At 40.6% G+C, this 20,391-nt stretch overlaps 1 protein-coding gene across 4 annotated transcripts in view; it reads left to right on the forward strand.

Moving 5' to 3' along the window:
- Positions 1-20,183, forward strand: part of RNF144A (ring finger protein 144A) — a 71,049-nt gene extending 50,866 nt beyond the window's left edge. For all 4 annotated transcript variants that reach the window (XM_075414799.1, XM_075414798.1, XM_075414801.1 and 1 more), the window contains 6 exons: positions 7,509-7,613; positions 7,826-7,886; positions 8,932-9,139; positions 10,999-11,146; positions 12,428-12,517; positions 15,385-20,183. In XM_075414799.1, coding sequence (XP_075270914.1) covers positions 7,509-7,613; positions 7,826-7,886; positions 8,932-9,139; positions 10,999-11,146; positions 12,428-12,517; positions 15,385-15,516 — 744 coding nt within the window. In that variant the 3' untranslated portion in view covers positions 15,517-20,183. The remainder of the gene's footprint in view (positions 1-7,508; positions 7,614-7,825; positions 7,887-8,931; positions 9,140-10,998; positions 11,147-12,427; positions 12,518-15,384) is intronic.
- The last annotated feature ends 208 nt before the right edge of the window (positions 20,184-20,391 follow it).

Raw genomic sequence — 20,391 nt, forward strand, 5'->3', positions numbered from 1 at the left:
CTGGTAACTCCATGTGGTCACAGAGATTTGTAAAACACATACAAATACAGAAAGTCTTTCCTTGCTAGCTGGGAAGTTTAATTTGATTTCCAACGAGAACAGTTGCCGGGCAAAAAATATATTTCTAACATCCACTTCAAACACTCTCAAGATATGAATGAAATCTAAAATACAGTTGAAACTTCAGAGTTTGCTGCTCTGTGGCCTCTCTGCTCTCAGAGTGACATGCACTTGTCCACAAACGCAACGTGCTTTTTCTATTTGCTTTCTGAGGTGTTAGCTCAAACTCTGTGACTCTTTCCCTGGATTTTTGTGTGCTGCCAGGTGGGACGCTCCGAGTACTGAAATGTTGCCTGTTAGCACCCCAGCATCACTTTCTGTGAAGCACTCTCTGGGTTGATTTTATTTTAGAGGCATGTGAGCAGTGAATGTCTCCAGAGGAAGGCTTATTGGTATTGTGGCATTTCTGGACCTGCCTTCCCGCAGCTCCTGAGCAGTGTGTGCACTGCGCGTTTTGTGGCACAGCGTCGTTTTCCACTGGCTCCAAAGAATGCCTTTTTGTGCTGTAGTGGCTCACCTGCTTAATAATTGTTAATCGCTGTATAAACCTCGCTTCCAGGGAGGGGGCACCCGCAGTTTCTTGGGGCGACCTGTTCCAGTGCCTCACCACCCTCCTAGTAAAGAATTTCTACCTTGTATCTAATCTAAATCTACGTCTTTCAGTTTAAAGCTGTTACCCCTTGTCCTATCACTCCATGTGTTTATAAAAAGTCCCTCTCCAGCTTTCTTGTAGGGACCCATTAAGGAATGGAAAGGTGGCAATAAGGTCTTCCTGGAGCCTTCTTTTCTCCATGCTGAACTATCCCAACTCTCAGCCTTTCCTCACAGGAGAGCTGTTCCATCCCTCTGACCAGGTTTGTGGCCCTCCTCTGGACCTGCTCCAACAGGTCCATGTCTGTCTTGTGCTGAGGGCTTCAGAGCTGCACAAAGGACTGCAGATGGGCTCTCACCAGAGCAGAGCAGAGGGGTAGAATCCCCTCCCTTGACCTGCTGGCCACACTGCTTTTGATGCAGCCCAGGATATGGTTGGCCTTGTGGGCCGCCAACACACACAACTGGGTTGTGTTGATCTCATCAACCAACCCCGAAGTCCTTCTCCTCAGGGCAGCTTTCAGTCCATTCTCTGCCCAGCCTGTATTTGTGCTTATAGATTGCTGAAGTATTGTAATCTGAAGCTAAAAATGAGCCTTACATCATGTTATCTGAAAGACCAGTGGGCAATGTGTCTACCAGTATAAATACCTATTCACCAAACTGAGTGCAGAATTAGCTTAGTAGAATTGGCACAGAGCAGTGGAATTACCTGCGTATTACGCTGCCTTCTGGCAAGAAAATATAGCACCTTCCAATTATTCATTTCTGCATAACGTAAAGAAAAATACCTAGAATGTAGGACATAGAAATGTTACAAAATACTGTCAAAAGTAGTTGTTAAAATATATTTTCTTATATTTCTTATTCATGTTTGTAACCTCATCACATGAATTTGGAGCTTTGGATCAGGGCAGCTTAATATCCTTTTACCACAATAACTACCTGTAGGCCAAACGGTAGATTTGTAGCTATAAACCTCTGCTAAATAAGTGCTTCTAACTCAATGTTTTTTCATATATTTCATATTCTTTCCCAGAATGTAAGGCCAAAAGGGATCATTACAATCATCCAGCCTGATGTCATTTGTAATGTAGACCATAAAATACCAACCAGTGTTTCCTAACTCTTCATGTGGTTGAATGCAAGTTTATATAGATATGTTTGTGTATGTGTATATATGTATATATATTTTAGAAGTTCATCTAATCCTGGTTTGCAGATGGTATAGAATTTGCTAGACTTCAGCAATTTAGTCTACGTGTTAATAATCATGTTACTTGGAAACATTTTCTTGTTCAGTTGGAGCTTTCTTCCCAGTATTATTTTCCATTTCCCCTCTTTGCATTGAAAGTTAGGCCTACTAATTTTAGAATCAGATTTTTTTGTTTAAAAGAGTCTCCGGTGTTGAAAAAGCATGTCAGCCCTTATTTGTGTCCCTGAAGTGTGGTGCAAAACTCTTAGTGATTGTGTTCCCAAGGTGAAGGGTTATTTTCCTGGTTAATATTTGTGCAAAATAGCAACTGCCTTTAATATTCACTGTTACCAAATGCACTGTAAAAAAAAAATTTTCATATCTTTTTTAGAACTTGGTGAATGCTAGGTTTGTTCAATTTCTTTTTTTTTCTTTCAATTTCGTCAGTAGATGTTTGAGTTTTTTAAAATGTTTTACCAATACCAGCATGTGATGATTTTGCATGTAGTGCGCATTTTGTTTTGGATGACTGTGGCCTAGTGCCAGCACTAAAATACATTTGAAGTTTTAAGAAATAAATCAAATGATGTGGTGATGATGTACTTGGCTCTGCAATCCTGTCATGCTTTTTTGGCCTTTCCAAATCCATTGACTTATTTATAAAATTTCCCATATGACTTGGCACTTGCATCTTCAGTGTTAGTGTAGTCAGAAATCAGCATTTTGACAAAATCCACCTAGCAGCTGTTAGGAAAATAATACAAGATAATCTTTTTGCGTGCCTAACTCTCAAATAAAAGCTATTCCTTGTCTCCTGCAGTAGTAGCAGTAACATGTTCTTAATAGTAAACTTGTTACAACTTTTCAAAAACTTTCCAACTTTTCAACTCGAAAAAACTTCTCAACTTTTCTATTTAAAACAAAAAATGTTGTGTAAAAATGTCTTCAAATGTCTTCAAGTGTTTTTAATTACGTGCATTGTGTATTGTAAAATTACCTTAGGCACCAAGTGAACACATTTTTTCTTTCAAAGTAGACGGTATATAAATTTTGCCTCACATGGAAACAATGAAAGTCAGATTTCTTCTTATGAATTATGATGGATTTTGTTCGGCTTTGGGTGTCAGGAGAAACAATTCAGAGCACAATCATCAGAAATAGGCATAACTGTTGCTCGAATTCTCCTAAAAGAAAATTAAAAGCCAGACATTTAAATTCTTGATATTGAGATTTTACTGTGGTCTGTGCACACTTGTTAGAGTTAAATGCAGCAGAGTAAAATTATGTGTTTGGTAGTCGTAGGATATTTTTATCTTTATAACATTAGACAAAATGATCATAGAATCATGGAATCATTAAGGTTGGAAAACACCTCTAAGATCATCAAGTCCAACTGTCAGCTCTAAACCAACAGCACATCAGCGGTCACTGAATGTACCTTTCTGTGTGGCGCAGTCCTCGATGTACAGATGTTAGAAATATAACTCATCTTGTAGAGCTTTAAACATTAAGCTGTGCTTGGCAGCTTCAGAAGGGAGGGAAGTCGTTCCTTTATTAGCCGTTTATCTCTGAGGCTGAGGAGGGAAAAAAAAAAAAGTGTTCCTAATTTACATAGGCAGTGGATAGTAAAACCTGAGTTGGGCTCTTGATTGATCCTTGTGAGAGGATGGATCTGGGCCAAAACTCCCCAAAGTGGATGTGCTCCTGTGCTTTGTTTTGCAAATGATGGTAGGATTCTTGGATAACCAGGTGAAAGAAAAAGTCATCCGGACACCAGAAAGGACAACACTGATGTGCAGAAACAGGACAGAGCATACGTGCATAAGGAGTGTGCATACACAGGGAGAAATACAGGTGTGATGCTTGGGGGAGCTAACCGGTCTCAGAATTCTGACTGATCTTACGCTGTTTGGCAGCAACTGGGGCATGCGATGCATCTTGACCTGCAGTTTATAGAACCTTATATAAAGTTTTAAATATAGTTTATATATGTGTGTTTTTATCTATAGTTTATATAGTCTATGTATAGCTTATAGATAACACGTATATTGTGCAGTGCTTTGCTTTCCTTTGTCTGCAGGAAACTACAAAAGTTTTATGGCAGTTTTCATGAGGTTTCCTGTCTAACATTCATATATGGTAGTATATTACAATCTTCTTTTAATTTTAAAATATATGAATATATGAAAATAAAATTAATATTAAGGTATAGATCTGTATAGTTAAGGAACTCAAACAACCTTTGTAGTGTCCTATGGTGCCGTCATATAATAATTGTTCTTTTCCTCACATGAATTGTCTGGTATGCAGGAGTATGCATGCTAGACAGAAATCTGAGCTATTACAATTACCTGTTCACTTGTTGCAACTGCAGTGTAAACCAGAGTAACTTGCCTAATGATTGTTATAAACTAACATGTTTTAGTTCTGGATTGGGAAAGGAGTAGGGGCACACACATGGTTTGTTGCTGTAGCTGGGCTAATGACTGAAAAGTTACGCAGTTGGCCCTGTCATCTTGCTGGCGAGGCAGGTCTTCGTTATTTCAGGTGAAGACTGTCAGAGTACAGAAATGAAGTACAAAACTGGATGCGAAGGAAACGTTTCCTCTTATGACCTACTTAATTCAGTAAGGAGTTATTTTTTTGTGAAACGCCAGGTCTTACCCTGACTTCATCCTGTCAGACTGTATACATTAGTAGACATGCGCAGAATAATCACCATCAATTTTTGGTAGGTTTAGGATATCTCCAAGTGTGACTTACTTAAATAATATTTAATTATTTAGTTACTGAAGTACAATGAGGTTTTTTTTAAAGAGAGAAACAAGTGGAATTTAGCAAAAGTATTGCTTCAAATAAAAGTAACTTTCCATTGACATACATCCCTTAATGGAAGAATAAAGATGCTCCTCAGCCCTTTCAGCTCCTGTTTTCTCAGAGAAAAATTACATAATAAGTTCATTTTAGAAGTTGTTTGGGGTGGCTTACACTCCCTTATTTTTTGTTTATACTATAGAGTATTGCCTTAATGGAAAGGTAATGAAGATATTTTCTTCCAGCGTGGGATCAACTACAAGCTCAATAGAAAATGAGCAAAGATTTATTTGTCATCTTTTTTGTAGTTATTTTGTAATGAATTTTTCATAGTACATAACCGAGTACCTAATCCTACTGTGTTGTTTTGGTTGCATGCTGGTGCATTTCTAGTACTGTAGCCAGTTTACAATTTTTTGACACAAGTGGCACATCTTGTGTCTGCTCTCAAGAGAAGCAACAGGTACCCTGTGCTTCAGATTTTCTTACAGTCGCTTTAGGTTACTCCTTCTGCACCCAGAAATCTCTGGAGTAAGGAGGTCTTGAGTGGATGGGGTGTTTTATCCTCTGCCTGATTTACAGTGGTATGTCATCGCCTGGAGAGAGCATCTGTGTTCCAGAAGGCGTAGCATAAGAAATGCACTTACGGCTGTGCTGGTTTTGAGGAGGTGGGAGCCAGTGCCACATCAGGGGAAGGCCTTGGACACTGCTCGTGGCAGGGGTGAACTGTGTCATTCATTGAAAGATGTGAGGAAAGGGAAACAAATGAAATAGGTTTTGGCAATGGTCCCAAACAGCTTGAGGAGGAGAATTGACCACATGAATGATTAATGATGGCAAAGCTCATTCAGCTTGAAAAGTACTTTCTATAAGTGCAAAGTGCTGGCATTAAAAATGTATGCATTTTCATTTTATTCCACACTTGGCGTCTGCAAATGGAGGGGAAGAGCCAACAGTGTCATTATAGCAGTGCTAATACCTCCCTACAGCTGAAATCACAGTTTGCCAAAGCACCTGGGCCTGGTTCTTGCAGAGCTCAGCCTGCTGTGGTTGCTGCTAGTGGTTCTCTCGAACTGCTCCACCACCTGCCCCGCAGAGCTCCAAGTGAAGGCTTGGAAACCTTCTGCAAGTCAAATATGTACTAAGTGAACAGTTGTCTTCATTAAATTGCTACTGATAAAGAGGGAGATATAGACTGTAATCCATCACACGTGGAATTTTTACACATGTAAACCTTCCGAAAATATTAGTTATCCAGTTTCTGTTTTTCTTTTCCGAAAAATAGACCTGTTGTCTCTGTTGAGCAGGAGACATGGGGAAGGGGACTCTGACAGAAAGGATTTGTTGTGCTGTCAAGGTGGTAGCACGTTGACAGCAGAACGGCTGTGTACCAGAGCAGCAGAAATTGTGTGGGCAGGAAGTGAAGTTCTTGCTGCAATCAAGCTGCGAGAGGTAAAACCTAGAATAAATTGTTAACATAGGTGGTCGGATCTCTGAAAGGAGCTGAATAGACATATCAAGAGGCAGAACAGAAAGAGGGGAGGCTGAATGAGTAGACTCAAAGACTGGACCTTAGCATCTATAAGCCACATGCAAAAGGTTGGGCTGAAAACGTGCTCATTGATGGGCCTGTTTGATGGTGTGGTTGGAGGGAAGAAGTTTCTGTCTGGAAGTGGTGATTGAAGCCCCTGTTTTACCAGCTTGCTGCAGAGTGTATAATCCTTCTTGCCTCCCACCCAGTTGTATGCTGAGCTTGGTTTGTGTCTTCATTTCACTCTGCTGTTGGTCTAGCCTCACTCTTTATTCACATATCTGGTAACAGAGAGTTAGGGGCTTGCTTTCTGTAGTCGTCTCCAGTTTGCCACTGCCAGCTGAGCTCATAGCAGGGTGAGAACACAGCAGGGTGACCCATCCGCTGGAAAGCAGACCTTCGTTTGCTCTTGCTGTGTAGCGTTAGGCTGGCAGAAGTTGCACGCTATCTGCAGAGAGAAAGATCATTCTCTCTCCATTGCTCCCCTTGCCTCCTCAGCAGACACCTATGCACTGGCTCTCACCTTGATGTGGGTAGTGCAGAGGTGGAGGGGGGTGGTTGCTCTGCAAGAATAACAGGCTTAAGTCTTAATTTGCCCTTAGTCTGAAATACGTATCTTTCTTCTCTGTTTCGTTGACAGTCGTGCTGCACACAACTGTGTTAGATGCTACGTTTTCAGTTATGACTTGGGTAAAATGCTGTGGTTGCTAGGGGAGAAAACTATTAGTATTACCAATATTTATTATTCGGTCCCCATGGAAACTGTAGTTCTTCTGGGAGTCCTAATTCTCCCATTTTGCCTTCCTATGGAAAACATATCTTTAACCATGAAGTTCAGATATTTATTTTCTAGCAATAGAAGGCAAGATACACCACTCCCTTTTGCTCTCTGGTGTGCTTGACAGATGTCTGTCTATGGGTAGTTGCTGCTTACTAAGCTATGTATGGTTTCCAGTCACATAAAGACTTTTGGAGTGTGGTTAATCTAACTTTATCTTGGTGATGTTTTATTATTTTTTTCCCCTCATAGGTCCTTGTTTGATTTATCCTTTACCCCAGTACTGTTATTTTTTAATATGCTGCATATTTTAAATTGAGGAAGAGTTATTTGATGGGGAAATAAACTTATGTTTTCTATTTAAAGGTATAACTGTGGCAAAAGCTTGTGAGCATGGCCCGTGGTTGTAAAAGGGACTCAGTAGTATCTGTTTTTTCAAAGAAGTTTTGAGTTCTTCAGGTTTTCAGAGGAAAGGTGTTAAAATGCTGACTGATTTATTCTTGGTGGGATGGTTAACTCAGTCTTTGGCTCTCTTACAGTGCCTAAAACAGTATGTGGAACTTTTGATCAAAGAAGGTCTAGAAACAGCAATCAGCTGCCCTGATGCTGCCTGCCCAAAGCGAGGTCATCTGCAAGAAAATGAGGTATGCTTTTACTGCAGACAGGGATTTTTTTTCTTTTCTTTCCAGGATGTTTATATGTGGCTTGCTCTGTATGTTACAGCTGCCATTGTTGCCAACATATGTTTCTAATAATTCACTAAAGGTCAAATATTTTGCCTCCACTTGTTGAAAATCGCTTAGATTATTGCTGTTCCTAATTGGAATTTATCTTTTCCTTTTCATTCCTTCAACAGATTGAGTGCATGGTTGCATCAGAAATCATGCAAAGATATAAGAAGCTACAGTTTGAAAGAGGTAACACATGTAACACAACCCATTGCAAGGCTGTGGGAATGGTGTCACTCCAGAGCAATCCCATAAATCAGAATCTGGCTCCACACATGTTCATGCAGTAGCATTGTGCATTAATTGTTTGGTCATCACAGAAAAAAAAACAACAACAACAAAAAACATTGTTTCTGTTCTTGCCTGGGTGATTCCCAGAATTGCAACATTCTGGGAATAAACTAAGGAAAGAAAATTACTATGTATTAAATTGCTCTATGACCGAGGGAGTGACTTCTATTTAGAGCTTTACTGTTTGAGGTGACTACCAGTACTCTAGGGGATGGGGAGGTAAGCTGACCCCTTTTATGGAGCCACCATTATCTCCTGTGATTCCATCTATGCAGAATTACTAGGAAGTGCTGTGTAATGATAACATGAACCTTGTTAATTTTTATGAGGCTATAAGCTGACTGGGTGCCTGTGGGGATGTGGAACTGTGTGGCCATAGAGAACTTACAGTAAGGTTTTGCTGAGGGCAGGACCCAGCCTAGAAACCAGTGAAGTCATTGGTAGGTTTTTACTGACTTCAGCAGGCTTTGAAACGTGAAATGACTAACCAGTAAGAAGCCTCAAAGAAAGGGATGAAGCTGTATAACAGTCTTATGCTATTGCTAGTCATGTGGTTACATTAGGGCAGAGGCTAACTTGAAATAGAGTCCTACTGGGCAAGGTACTGTAAAAACACTTTCTGATGGGTTATACCTGCATAGTATATGCTCTGTTTAACTTAAAGTACAGCTGAAGAAAAACACAACATCTCATTCTTAGATGAAGTTTAGTTCAGTGAATGAAAGTGGACAATTACTTCAAACTCAGGAAACTCACTTTAGTTTGGTTCCTGTTTGTAAAGCCACCAAGATTTATGCCAAAGTGAGTAGCATAAATTAAAAAGCTTCTTTTGAAAATGTGTGTCTTCAAATGCCCTGCCAGTCAACCTCAGCTGGAATGCGTTGTTATGGACAGCTGGTCTTGTAACCGCCTTTGAATTTTGTTCTTTTACGGCTCTTTACAGAAGTGCTTTTGGATCCGTGTCGGACTTGGTGTCCATCCTCTACTTGCCAGGCAGTTTGCCAGCTCCAGGAAACAAGCCCACAGGACCCCCAGCTGGTCCAGTGCAAAGCCTGCGACACTGAGTTCTGCTCTGCTTGCAAATCTAATTGGCATCCAGGTCAAGGCTGTCAAGAGAACATGCCACTCTCTTTTCTTCCAGGAGAAACAAGGTAAAGTATTGCAAAAGATCAAGTATTTAGAAACAAAACACTTGATCTTTGAACAAACTGGAGTATGAATAGTAAAGAGGCGTTTTCCTGATACTTTATTTTAAAGCCATTTCCTTCACTTAGTCATTCCTGTTCCTTTAATGCTGTATTCCCAAACCGGATAGCTCTTGGAAGCCTCAGTCCTTGCCATCATTCCCAGTAAAGCACAAAGGAGCTGCTTGAGCCTCTGTCAGCAGCCCTGTTGCCCCCAGATATCTGCCCCAGATATATCCAGATATCCAGGCAGCTGGTGAACTTCTGTTCAGAGACGATCTCATTGCTTCTGCTATTTTGGACAATGTGAGCATTGGTAATATCATGCTAGACAGTGATTTTTAGCATGTTCTGTCAATCAACGGAACTGCTGCACACTTGGCCAATAATCTTTAAGTTCTGCTTCAAGCTGTTTCCACTGTCATATTGCAGCCAGTGAGTAAGAAAGGCCATTGTACATGTGTTCTACTTAATGTTTGGGTTTTTTCAAAGATTGTGTAGCAGTTCAAGTGTTGTTAAAGCTCTGGCCAGCCTTGGACTTAGCTATTCATAACTTGTCTTCTTTCAAGCTTTGCTGTAACAGATGACCAGTTAGGATGCTGTCATGAGTTCCTGGTCAAATATAGTAACTTTTGCACGTTTTTTGTGTGTGATTGACCAGAGCTGAAGCTCACTAAACTTCATGGCAAGACAAAAAACTATTTATTTTCCTTAGTGTTTTGCTTGATTTCAGTTTTCATTTCATGCGTCATTTTTCACTCCATTGAGGTTTGTTGTTTCATTATTATGGAGCATAATGCGTCAGTAGCAGTTGCTACCAGCATGCTACCATGCATTTGGGGTTTCCTGTAGTTATGGACTGAAAATGTTTTTCTGTAATATGATTGCCCCTAGTGTGACTAACAAATGTGTGTCCTTTTATCCTACTGTTGGGCAAATCAACCAATCAGTCAAGGGTCAGTCCTGTTTTCCAGCAAACTGTTGATTCCCCATCAGTCGTTCTTGTATCTCCCACTGGCAGTGGCTGCATAAAGTGTCATTTGTTAAGGTACGTTTTAGTTGGTGTGCATAAGGCCTGCATACGGTAGAAAGCTACTCGAGGGAGATAAATGTCATTCTAGTGTTCCCACATTCCTCTGTGTTGTGCCCACGATATGAGGGGACATCCCATGGTTTTGCACAGTGGTGCAAGACAAGAAGGTCCTGACCCTAACTCATGAACCACGACTTGTTAGGACATGATTAGAGATGAAGAGATCAACTCTGAAGGAATGGCATGCCCAAAAACCTCATGGTTGCTGATTTGGAAGGAAATCCCTAGGGAGGATCCTCAAGGAGGGCAGAGACAAGCAGTCTCTCCCTGGTGCCCCAGTCCGAAGGAATGTGTTCTGGGCTTGTTGTGCCATCAAGGGATTGCTTCCTCTTCTTTGCTGAGAAAGGAGAAAGGAGGAAAAAGGAAAATGATCTAGACATACAAAGCATTCAGGTGTGAACTAGCTGCTGCTCATCTGATATATTCCAGGATAAAACAGTATAATATCTGTTAGTATCACTAGATAACAAAAACAGTTGGTAAAATATGTGGTAGAGAAAATGTCCTGATTCTTACGTGGGCATTAAACACTTTTTTCCTGGAGATATGTTTGAAAAATAGAGTATAGCCAAAATATGTGGTTAACAAAACTCAGTTAAATACCTGGATCTCTAACTAATTTATAGTTTTTTCCTCAGATAAAAAAGTAGGCTTATCTTCTTAGCACTTTTCTTAGAAGTTCTTCTCTTCTTCATGGCTACACATCTTATGAATTCCTCACTCTCTCCCACAGTTCAGTTTTTAAAATGGAAGAAGATGATGCTCCAATCAAACGCTGTCCAAAGTGTAAAGTTTACATTGAACGAGATGAAGGCTGCGCCCAAATGATGTGTAAGAACTGCAAACATGCCTTTTGCTGGTACTGTCTGGAATCTCTTGATGTGAGTACATGCCATGCACTCTGATTCTCAGAAGCTTAGAATTTCATTGCTTTGCCATCCAGCTGTCTCATTAATCAATTAAATAGTAGCTCACTCACTTCTGCCCAGCTTGGTGGACTGCATCCCACTAGAGCTGACACTGGTAATTTGATAGGATTTGTACACTCTGTTTGACTTGTCTGACCTTTGTGATCTTAGTGTTTTGCCTGTGTGAGTCAGGAAATAATCATTATAAAGTAAAATTTTATGAAAATGTTGTTTGCAATCTTTACACAGTAAGTAACATGGGTTTGGAGGGGTTTTTGCTGCCTTTTTTTTTAATATTTTATTTAGTACTGACTTTTCAATGTTCCCCTGCCTGAAGGAGTTACAGGATGAGTATAGCAATGTTCTCAATCTGTGGAAGTTTACCAGACAAATTTTAGATTTGGTGCGTCACCATGCAGGAGGCTAGTAGTGAGATTTGTTTACCATTCATTGTATTCTGTGGGACAAGAAATAGATCTGACATATGAAAAAGAACACAATGTTCTCCTAACACCAGGAATTTGTCAGTGTATAAGATGCTGCTGTCATATGTTTATGGGGTTTTTTTAATCAGCCTGTTATCGTGCCCAAGGATCAGAGTATATACAACATCTGTTTCCATGTCATCTGTTTTATTTTATAGCATTGTTAACAATAGCAAAGGAAGTGTTTAAGGTTCCAGAAAGCCACTCTGACTATTCAAATCCTGTGGTTGTCCCGTTTGAATGCTTTACTAACAGTCTTTAAGTCACAGGCTTCTCACATGCTCGTTTAAAGAGCAGTGTTCCCTTGGTACTAAGCCTGCTATCTTGACTGATTTGCCAAAGGATGGCAGGACAGATAGGGATATCATTTCTCAGAAATCTGTACTGTCCTTTTGTTCTTCAACTAATAAAAGGAACCAAGTTTACGATGTCTGTGGTACAAGTATTCATTTTCCTTGTCTCTTTCTGTATGTGTATAAAATACACGCAATGGGCAGCTTATCTTTTTGATCCTCTTGCTGAACTCCATACTAACATTTAAATATGCAGGTTGAGATCCTATAACAAGTGCTAAACAAATCTGTTTGTGAAGACACTTAACTGTGATTCTGTGACTTTGGAAAGATTAGACCTGGCTGTATCCACCTCACTAAACTTTTATCTTCCTGTACAGTTCCTGGTTATAAGTTCTTAGGAAATAGTATTTTATACCTTGAAGAACAGTTTGTACTTCTGTTTATTACCTACCTTTTCATTTAATACTTTGTAGGATGATTTTCTTCTTATACATTATGACAAAGGACCTTGCCGAAATAAGCTGGGACACTCCAGGGCATCTGTTATCTGGCACAGAACACAGGTAAAGCTCAGATCTTTGAATGCTCTGTACAGGTCTACTACTGTCCTAGTGCCTTCCTTTGTCTCACTCGTTTTAACACCTTAGGGAAAAATTCCTTGCCAAATCGTAACTAATTTTTGTAGCAGGTTTAAAGAGGGCTGTAGCTTGGAGAGGAACAGGTGGCTCTCCCAGAGAGGACACTCCTTGGCAGAAAGCCATGGAGAACTAGGAAAGGTGCGTTTACAGAGCCAGGTATCTTGCTATGGACTCCAGTTGACTCCTTCATGTAGGCTGGATAGAAGGTAACCCAGGGAGCTTATCTGTAATTCCAAACACAAAATGAAACTGACAGTTACAAAAGATGTGGGGATACCTCTTGTAGTCTAGATCCAGTCTTACTGGACCCAGCATGAATGCTGGTGATGAAAGAGCTCTCTGCACTACTTCAGTGCATACAGTATAAATGCCAGTATGTGACTTAGTCCAATCTGCCTTCACAGTCACTTCAGAAGTAGAGGAATATCTGAGTATCTGAGTCATCTCTTCCTAGATTAACAGTGTGCTGGTAAATACCTACCTTAGCTTGAGACGAAGTGCTTTTCGTGAAATGCAGATTTCTTTCCATTAAAGCATAAAGCCCAAGTCCAGAGAGTAAACCCCAAGTCTGGACAAGCAGCTAAACTGAAATAGAAGAAGAATGATCACACCACTCCCTCTCCATTGACACCCCGGGGTGACCGCATTTTGCTTGGCTTAGCCAATGGTATCTTAGAAAGTGTGTGGGTGTATAAGCTTACTTGATATACCTGTAATATGAGGTGATTAATCTGATACTTGGAATCTGTTCTTAGCCACAGTAGTTAGTGCAAATGTGCTTGATGGTATGTTTGCTGTTCTGGTCATTGTTGAGAAAAGTGATATTTCTCTCCAAATCAGGATATAATTCTGCTAAACCCGCTAAAGCCAAATCAACATTGCAGTTATTTCCTTATGTTAAGTTTCCTTGACTATTTATCCAAGGCAAACTGAGGTGAGCCTTTGGTTTGTTGTTTGTGGATTTAAAAAAAATATATTTGTTTTGGCTAGAGGGAGTGGCTTGATACTGAGTTGGGCAGCAACCTCTTCAGAAGCCACAGAACCAAGTGGAAAAGGAGTAAGTAATACTCAGCAGGCAGTTTTGTTTAAAAAACAAAGAAACAAACAAAACCACAAGAAAACCTCTCCAAAATAAAGAAAAAAACAAACAACCAACAAACAAAATGAAACTTAATGAGTTCTTTGATGGCATATTGAGGCTGAAAGGAAGGTCCACTGAATTGCAAACTTCCACCTTGGGTCAGTCTGAACGGTGCACCCTTAGTGTGGGCTGCAGAGAGCTAGGCATGGGCGTGCCATCTCCAAGGAGCAGTACGGCGATAGCTGCAGCTCACAGCTTTTGCAGACGATGAGAATTTAGCTTCGGTTTATGTCTGTAGCCAGTAAATGCCAAGGTCGGTAAATGGAAGTTGCGCCAGACTGTCAGCACCTCCAAAAAAAAGAACGAGTAACGGAACCCGCACGCCTCGGAAGCCGACGAAGAAGTTGCTCTTGGCGAGAAGTGAAGTTGCTGGGGCAAGGGAGTTGGGGCTGCCCCCGGGGATCCCGAAGCTGGGGCGGGGGGCTGCGGGAGGCCGCGGCTGTCCCGCAGCGCCATCTCCCGCCCGCCGCCTCCCTGCAGCCCCGCCTGGGGACCAGCAGCGGCGAGCAGAAACGCGCTGGTCCAGGCGAGCAGCTGTCCGTGGCCGGCGAAAAGGACGCCGGAATCAGCCCGTAAATACCATGGCTAATTAAATATTGGCCGGCTAATTGAAGTGGCGTATCTAGCCCTGGCTAGAAAAATTCTTAATGAGTACTGTGCTCTGATTTCATTCTGCCTTCTGTTGTGGGGTTTTGCTGGCAGATTAGCATTCCGCTCCTGCCTGCATTATTCAAAATTATTCACAGACACGCTCATGTGAATAAATCTGAATTATTTTCTCAAATAACTTACGGGCGTATTTTTGCAGCGTTACTCTTACAGTTGCCTATGGCAAATGGGACAGTTCCTCAGGCAATGAATCTCAACTTGAATGGGTTTTTTTAAATAATTTTCCAAATTTAAATTCTGTAGAAAATAGTAGAGCTTGTCGCACTGACAGGTTGGATAGGTCTGTGGTCCTCTGCCCGTGCTGCGAAGGGGATGCTCAGTAAATGTCAGTGAAGAAGTGCTTTTAGATAGAGTTAGGTCATGTCCCCTGAAGCAGCAGGGTGAGGTCAGGTCTGACTGCAAAAAGCCATTTGGCATATGCAAAGTCCTCCTGTAGTCCATAGTGTTTGTCATCTGTGGCTGAGATTCCCAGGCTTGTGTTCCTGCTGGTGGGAAGTTTGTGGGAGTCTTCCCAGATTCTCCGTGGACAGCACCAGAACCTTGTCTGCTTCTTTCTGGAGCTTTCTAAAGCAAAAAGGGGAGCACCTGAAAGAGGGAGTCTCTAACTCTGTTGTCTTGATAATGATATTTAATATTTATGTTTGATCAAGAAAAAAGTGTCTAGTCAATTCTTCATTAGTTGTTTGAGATACAGCAAAACTCAAAAAGGCAAATAACCACCCGCATCACTTTATGTGATGGAACTGAGTTGTGTGGCGCGGTTCTGACTGGAGCAAGGAAACATGAACGTTTGCTCTCCAGTTTCGCTCACATTTACTGATCCCAGGAGCTGACTGTAGCATGCGCTTGAGGGGAAGTCCTGGCACTGGTAAGGTCACTGGCATTTGCTACGATCCTTTTGAAGGGTGCTGAAGATGCACCAGTGTCAGCAGAATCTAGGCAATTGTTATCCCTAATGCGATGCTATTCCTTTCTCTTGCAGGTGGTAGGAATTTTTGCAGGATTTGGTCTTCTACTTTTGGTGGCCTCCCCTTTCCTTCTTCTTGCTACACCGTTTGTTCTGTGCTGCAAGTGCAAATGTAATAAAGGAGACGACGACCCTCTACCTACCTAGACTGAGAGAAGACTGGACTCATCGCAACACATGTTTTGATTTTATCGCTGTTGTTGATGTTTCCCTCTTGCACTTACATTGTCGTAGCCTTACTTGCCCCGTTCTGCTTTTCATTGACACGCAGTCTTGGTTCTGGGAACTGTTGTTACTACTGTTGCATAGATCGATTGATAATAGACAAGGAGGGTAGTGGAAGGCAAGTTTGGTGCTAAAGGGAGACCATGGACCCAGGTAACTGTCTGAAACGACAAGGCGATACTGCTAAGCATAATGCAAAAAGTTGCTGTTGCCCTGCTGGTGGGCTGGGAACTGTGCTGAATGACACCAGCAAAACAAGCTGAAAACGCATACAAACCTGAACTTCTGCATATCTGTTCACTTCCAAATTTGCTGTCTTATTCCTGTGTGTATTTAAGTTGCCTATCATTTAAATCAGGTAGTCAACTTGATGTGTGTTTACTTGGTTTATTGCACATCTGTTTTTGTTAAAGCCATCACAATGTCCTTTTTAGTACCTGTTTTTCCAAGTATAGCAAAATCAATAAGGTGCATATAGGCCATCCTATGCCTTTCTTGAAATATGGGGAGGGTTAGAAGGACAAAGTTGGTCCTGTTGCCTTCCGGGAACTTTTTGAAGTCTTACAAGAAATTTGTTTGATTGAAAGCTACATTTTAATAACAAATTGCTGAAGCTGTAAGGTTGAGTGGTGGCACAAACCTGCTATCTAATCAAGGTTCTTTTAAAAATGCAGTGATGGTATTGATTACTGCTGGACCACTAGTGTTTTTCTGAGTTGTTATTTTTTTGCTGTTGTTTACGGTTCTGCTACACTTACAGGGCTACGTAACTCCTAATCCAGGTATCTTAATCTTTTTATATAGAGAGATATATGTAATCCTATTTAAACCAAATGTGTAAATAGCTGTGCTATTGAAATATTTTGGAAGTTCAAGATAGCTTGCTTCTGTCTTTAGGGCAATTATTAAAAAATACAAGAATAACTTTACTATTTAGCAGACTCTTGGTTTATCAATGAATCTTTCCTCTTAAGCGTAAAAATACATCAGGGTTATCCCTGCAGTTATCCCTGTAGTTAATAATAAAAATACCTGGGATGTTTGTGGAAGTTGTACTTTACATTTAAACTACTTAGCCCATTTTCAGAGTTAATATCGTATGGTGTATGGTGCGTGCTCTTAGTAACAATGCTGTGACGAAACAAGTTTTCATCTGAAAAATAATCACTTGATTTGATAGTTTTTCAGAATTCACAGTGGTGTGTTTCCAGTGTAGTAAAGCGTGCTAGTCAACACGCTATTAATCATTGCAGTTACTCTTCAGAAATATTTTGTTGAAAACCATCATGCTCTGATTTTAAGCCTGCAAGAATTTGACTAATAACTTCTTGCCATGAAATGTGATGCACCTGAAACAATGTGTATGTCTGGCTGTAGTGCTGAAGGAAAACATTATTCTGAATGGCTTGTGGATTAGAAGTTTGACTGTGGTTTTTTTCATCATCATTTATTTCTGTGCATTATCAGTGTACTGAGATGGATGAATAAGTTGAAGCCAGGATAACTTCACACTGAAAGTGTACTAAGACCGTTAAATACAGCTGCTTCTGGCTGCTGTCACAGGCTGGGAGCATGTTTTCGTAGCTCAAGCATAAGGAAATGACTCCTTTCTTTATTACCTTTCGTTTTGTTCTGTCTATCTGTTAAATAAAAAAATGTAGGGCACAATTTTGAAAAGGGCCACTGTATTTTTATAAAACTACTCTTGAACTGATTCACCTCTCCCTTTTTCCAAGATTTATGGTATCCACATTCAAACTGTATCTAACCACAGATTTTAGCTCCAGGAGCTGGAGGCTATCTGCAGTTTGCTTATTTGGTTTGATGTTAATGAGTTCAGCCATTATACAATGAAGAAAAAGGTTATCTGGTTTGCAGCAAGTCTGAACTCCCTGTGATATCTTCAGATGGTTTATGGCAGTGCACAGTTCAGAGCTTTACTCGCAATATCTGTTTTTGTTATCACAGTGTTTTTAGTATTTTAGCTATCTTGTTATTGAAAATTGCTTAGTTGTTCAAAAACATCTGTAGGGAGGTCTGGATAGCGCATTCGATCGCTGTGTGCCAGCCCCCGGGGGTGTGTGAAGCACTGCTGGATTCAGCAGGCAGTGAACTCCGGCGCTGGCGCTGGTCCATCTCCCCGGTGGTACCGGGAGCCAAGCACCTGGCTTGTCCCGAGTCAGAGCTTCGGCGTACGAAAGCGATGGAAACCCTTCTGCGAAGGACAGTGTCCTGCAGGTAAGCTTGAACTATGGCCTCTCAACCTTGGCCCTGCAATTCTATTTAACTGGAGAAATGAAAAAACTGGACAACAGGACATAACGATCTCATGGGTTGTTAATTTTCTAGTTGGGACCACTAAGGGATTTCACTGTATGTGGCAGTGGCTCTAATGACCAGTTCTGCTACTGGGATGATAGTAAGCAGCAGAGGTGCAGTGGTCTGGAGACACTACCGGAGTGTCCTGGAACGAGGTTTATTTCCTCTGTGCCTTTCTTAGAGACAGCCTTTATGTGGCAATATGGCAAAACTTGAGTTTTCCACGGTACTCTGTGGCCAGTTAATAATCAATGACAAAATTAATGCATTTCCAGATTTAAAAGAAAAAGCAAAAGAAGTCCTTTACAAATAAAGACATTTTTAAATGGTAGTTTAGAATTGATGCTCAGAGGTGACATTACATATAATCAGAAGACTGTGTACTTCTGTCAGTATATCTCTGATTTCAACATACTTGAATCGCTACTGGAGATTTTTATGACATATCTCTTGTTTCACATCCTGGATATTGGGATAGAATATATGCCTGCATATTTTTACCAAATACCTAAACTTTTCAGGTTTGCTACATGTCATTCCATCTCTATTGTTCTCGGGGATTTTTGTTTTGTTTTGTTTTGGTTTTTTTTTTTATGTTGGTTTGTTTCCAAAGTATCAACTTCTGGTGATGATGTATTGAGTTCAGAATTCAGGGCGTTTTTATGTTACAGTTTATGTTTATAGTGTGACATTTAATACCCTGAAATTGAAGTGTAAATACATTATTTTAAACTCTGCCATTTAAACCCCCTGTCATGGAAAAACAGTTCTTTGTCTCTGCTGCTTTTCAGATGAAATTCTGTTACAACAGCTTTGTCTTCATAGATTTTCACCAGAAAAAGAAGATTCACTGCATGAGTTCTGTTGCGTTTTTACGGTTATACTGTTCAGGTTTTTTGCATTGTCTTCAATGCAGTTTTTAATGGAATTTGTAACAGTACATCACTTGCATGTTCTCTTGGGGTGAAGTGGTGTCCTCTCTAGCAAGCATGGGACTGCGTGTGGAGTCCAGACTCCAGAGGGTTTGCATCTCCCTAGGCTTGCCGTTTGTTAGTTGGGCTGGAGTCAGTCCTGAGAGAGACCAGTAGCACAGCCTGCACTGACTTCAGTGGCAGTAGCATTGGGTTGTCCCCACGTGATATTGGACAAGTCACTTATCTCCTGTTATCTCAATTTAACCATCTTTTAAATGGACGGACCAGTGTTTACCTACCCCACAGGAGGGCTGTGAGGGCAAATTCATTGGTTTTGAGGCTCTTCAAGATTCTGTGATGAAAGATTATATATAAGTGCTTACTGTAGTTTTGTGTTAATATTTCAATTTTATTCATGTTGGCATTCATCTTGAAACCTCCTACTACTGACTTTAGCATGCCAAGAATTTGGGATGCTTTCTCTGACATACCAAGCAGCATGATCTTTCCTCAAATACTCCAGCTTATGAATTAGGCAAAATCCCAAATAAGACCTGACTGGATCAACTTGCAGGTTACAGCTGATCTCCTGACATGCAGGAAACACAGTCAACATTAGTGAAAAGCTGTCTTGTTTATGGAGCTGACAGGAAAAAATATTAATAGATCAGAAAATGATGAAGTGCTTTAGATTTAAAATTGTTATGGGCAGGAAGATAAAAATGAAGTTTTGTGCATTTCATCTGTAGGTATTCTACTGTATAGGAATAAATATATTTTAATACAGGCCATTCTCATCCCAATGAGGTGCAGCATGCATAAAGCTTTGTGCAGGTTTGCTTTTTTAAAACCAAAGTTTGTACATTTCACATACATGATCTAAAATCCAGAGGAAACAGGTAGAATACGGTTGTTGATGACAGTGATACTAAAGACATCAAAAAGCCTGCATCAGTGCTTAATTGCTAATGCACTTATACTAAGTAAGGCATGCTGTTTGTGTTTAGAGCCCTGTGGTCTTCATTATTGCTTTGATTTGTGTATCTCTCTTATAAGAATTCCAGGAACATTAGGTACAGGTACGTGGTACATAACTGAACCTTTCTTGGTCATTTTATCATGGATGTATTTTAAACTTGTATAGGGATAAGCATGAAGGAGTCATGCGTATGCATAAATAATGTATTTGACCAGTGTAAAAATAGTTCTGTTGATGTATTTGAAAAGTAAGTACATTTTGTGCCACTAACACTGTGATGTATAAAAGAGCTGTTGAATGCCTTTTAATGTTGTGTTTTGTACTTTGAACCATATTGAAGAGTTTAATTTGTAATTTCAATAGATATTTTAAATGAATGTGTCTCCTGTGATTCTTCATAGTGCCTTTTCAGTGCTACACGTTCACTAAAGAAAAGTGCTTTTGTTACGGGAGGACTCTCTGTGCTTGTCTGCCTCTCCACCCTGCGGAGCAAGCGCCGCCGGCAGCCTGCAGACCTCCTGCCTCACTTCGGGACATAGCTGCTGGTTCTCGCTCGTGGTCTCACAGCTTAGACAGAAGAGTGAC

Source organism: Opisthocomus hoazin, chromosome 2, assembly GCF_030867145.1.
Source record: "Opisthocomus hoazin isolate bOpiHoa1 chromosome 2, bOpiHoa1.hap1, whole genome shotgun sequence".
Classification (NCBI taxonomy): domain Eukaryota; kingdom Metazoa; phylum Chordata; class Aves; order Opisthocomiformes; family Opisthocomidae; genus Opisthocomus; species Opisthocomus hoazin.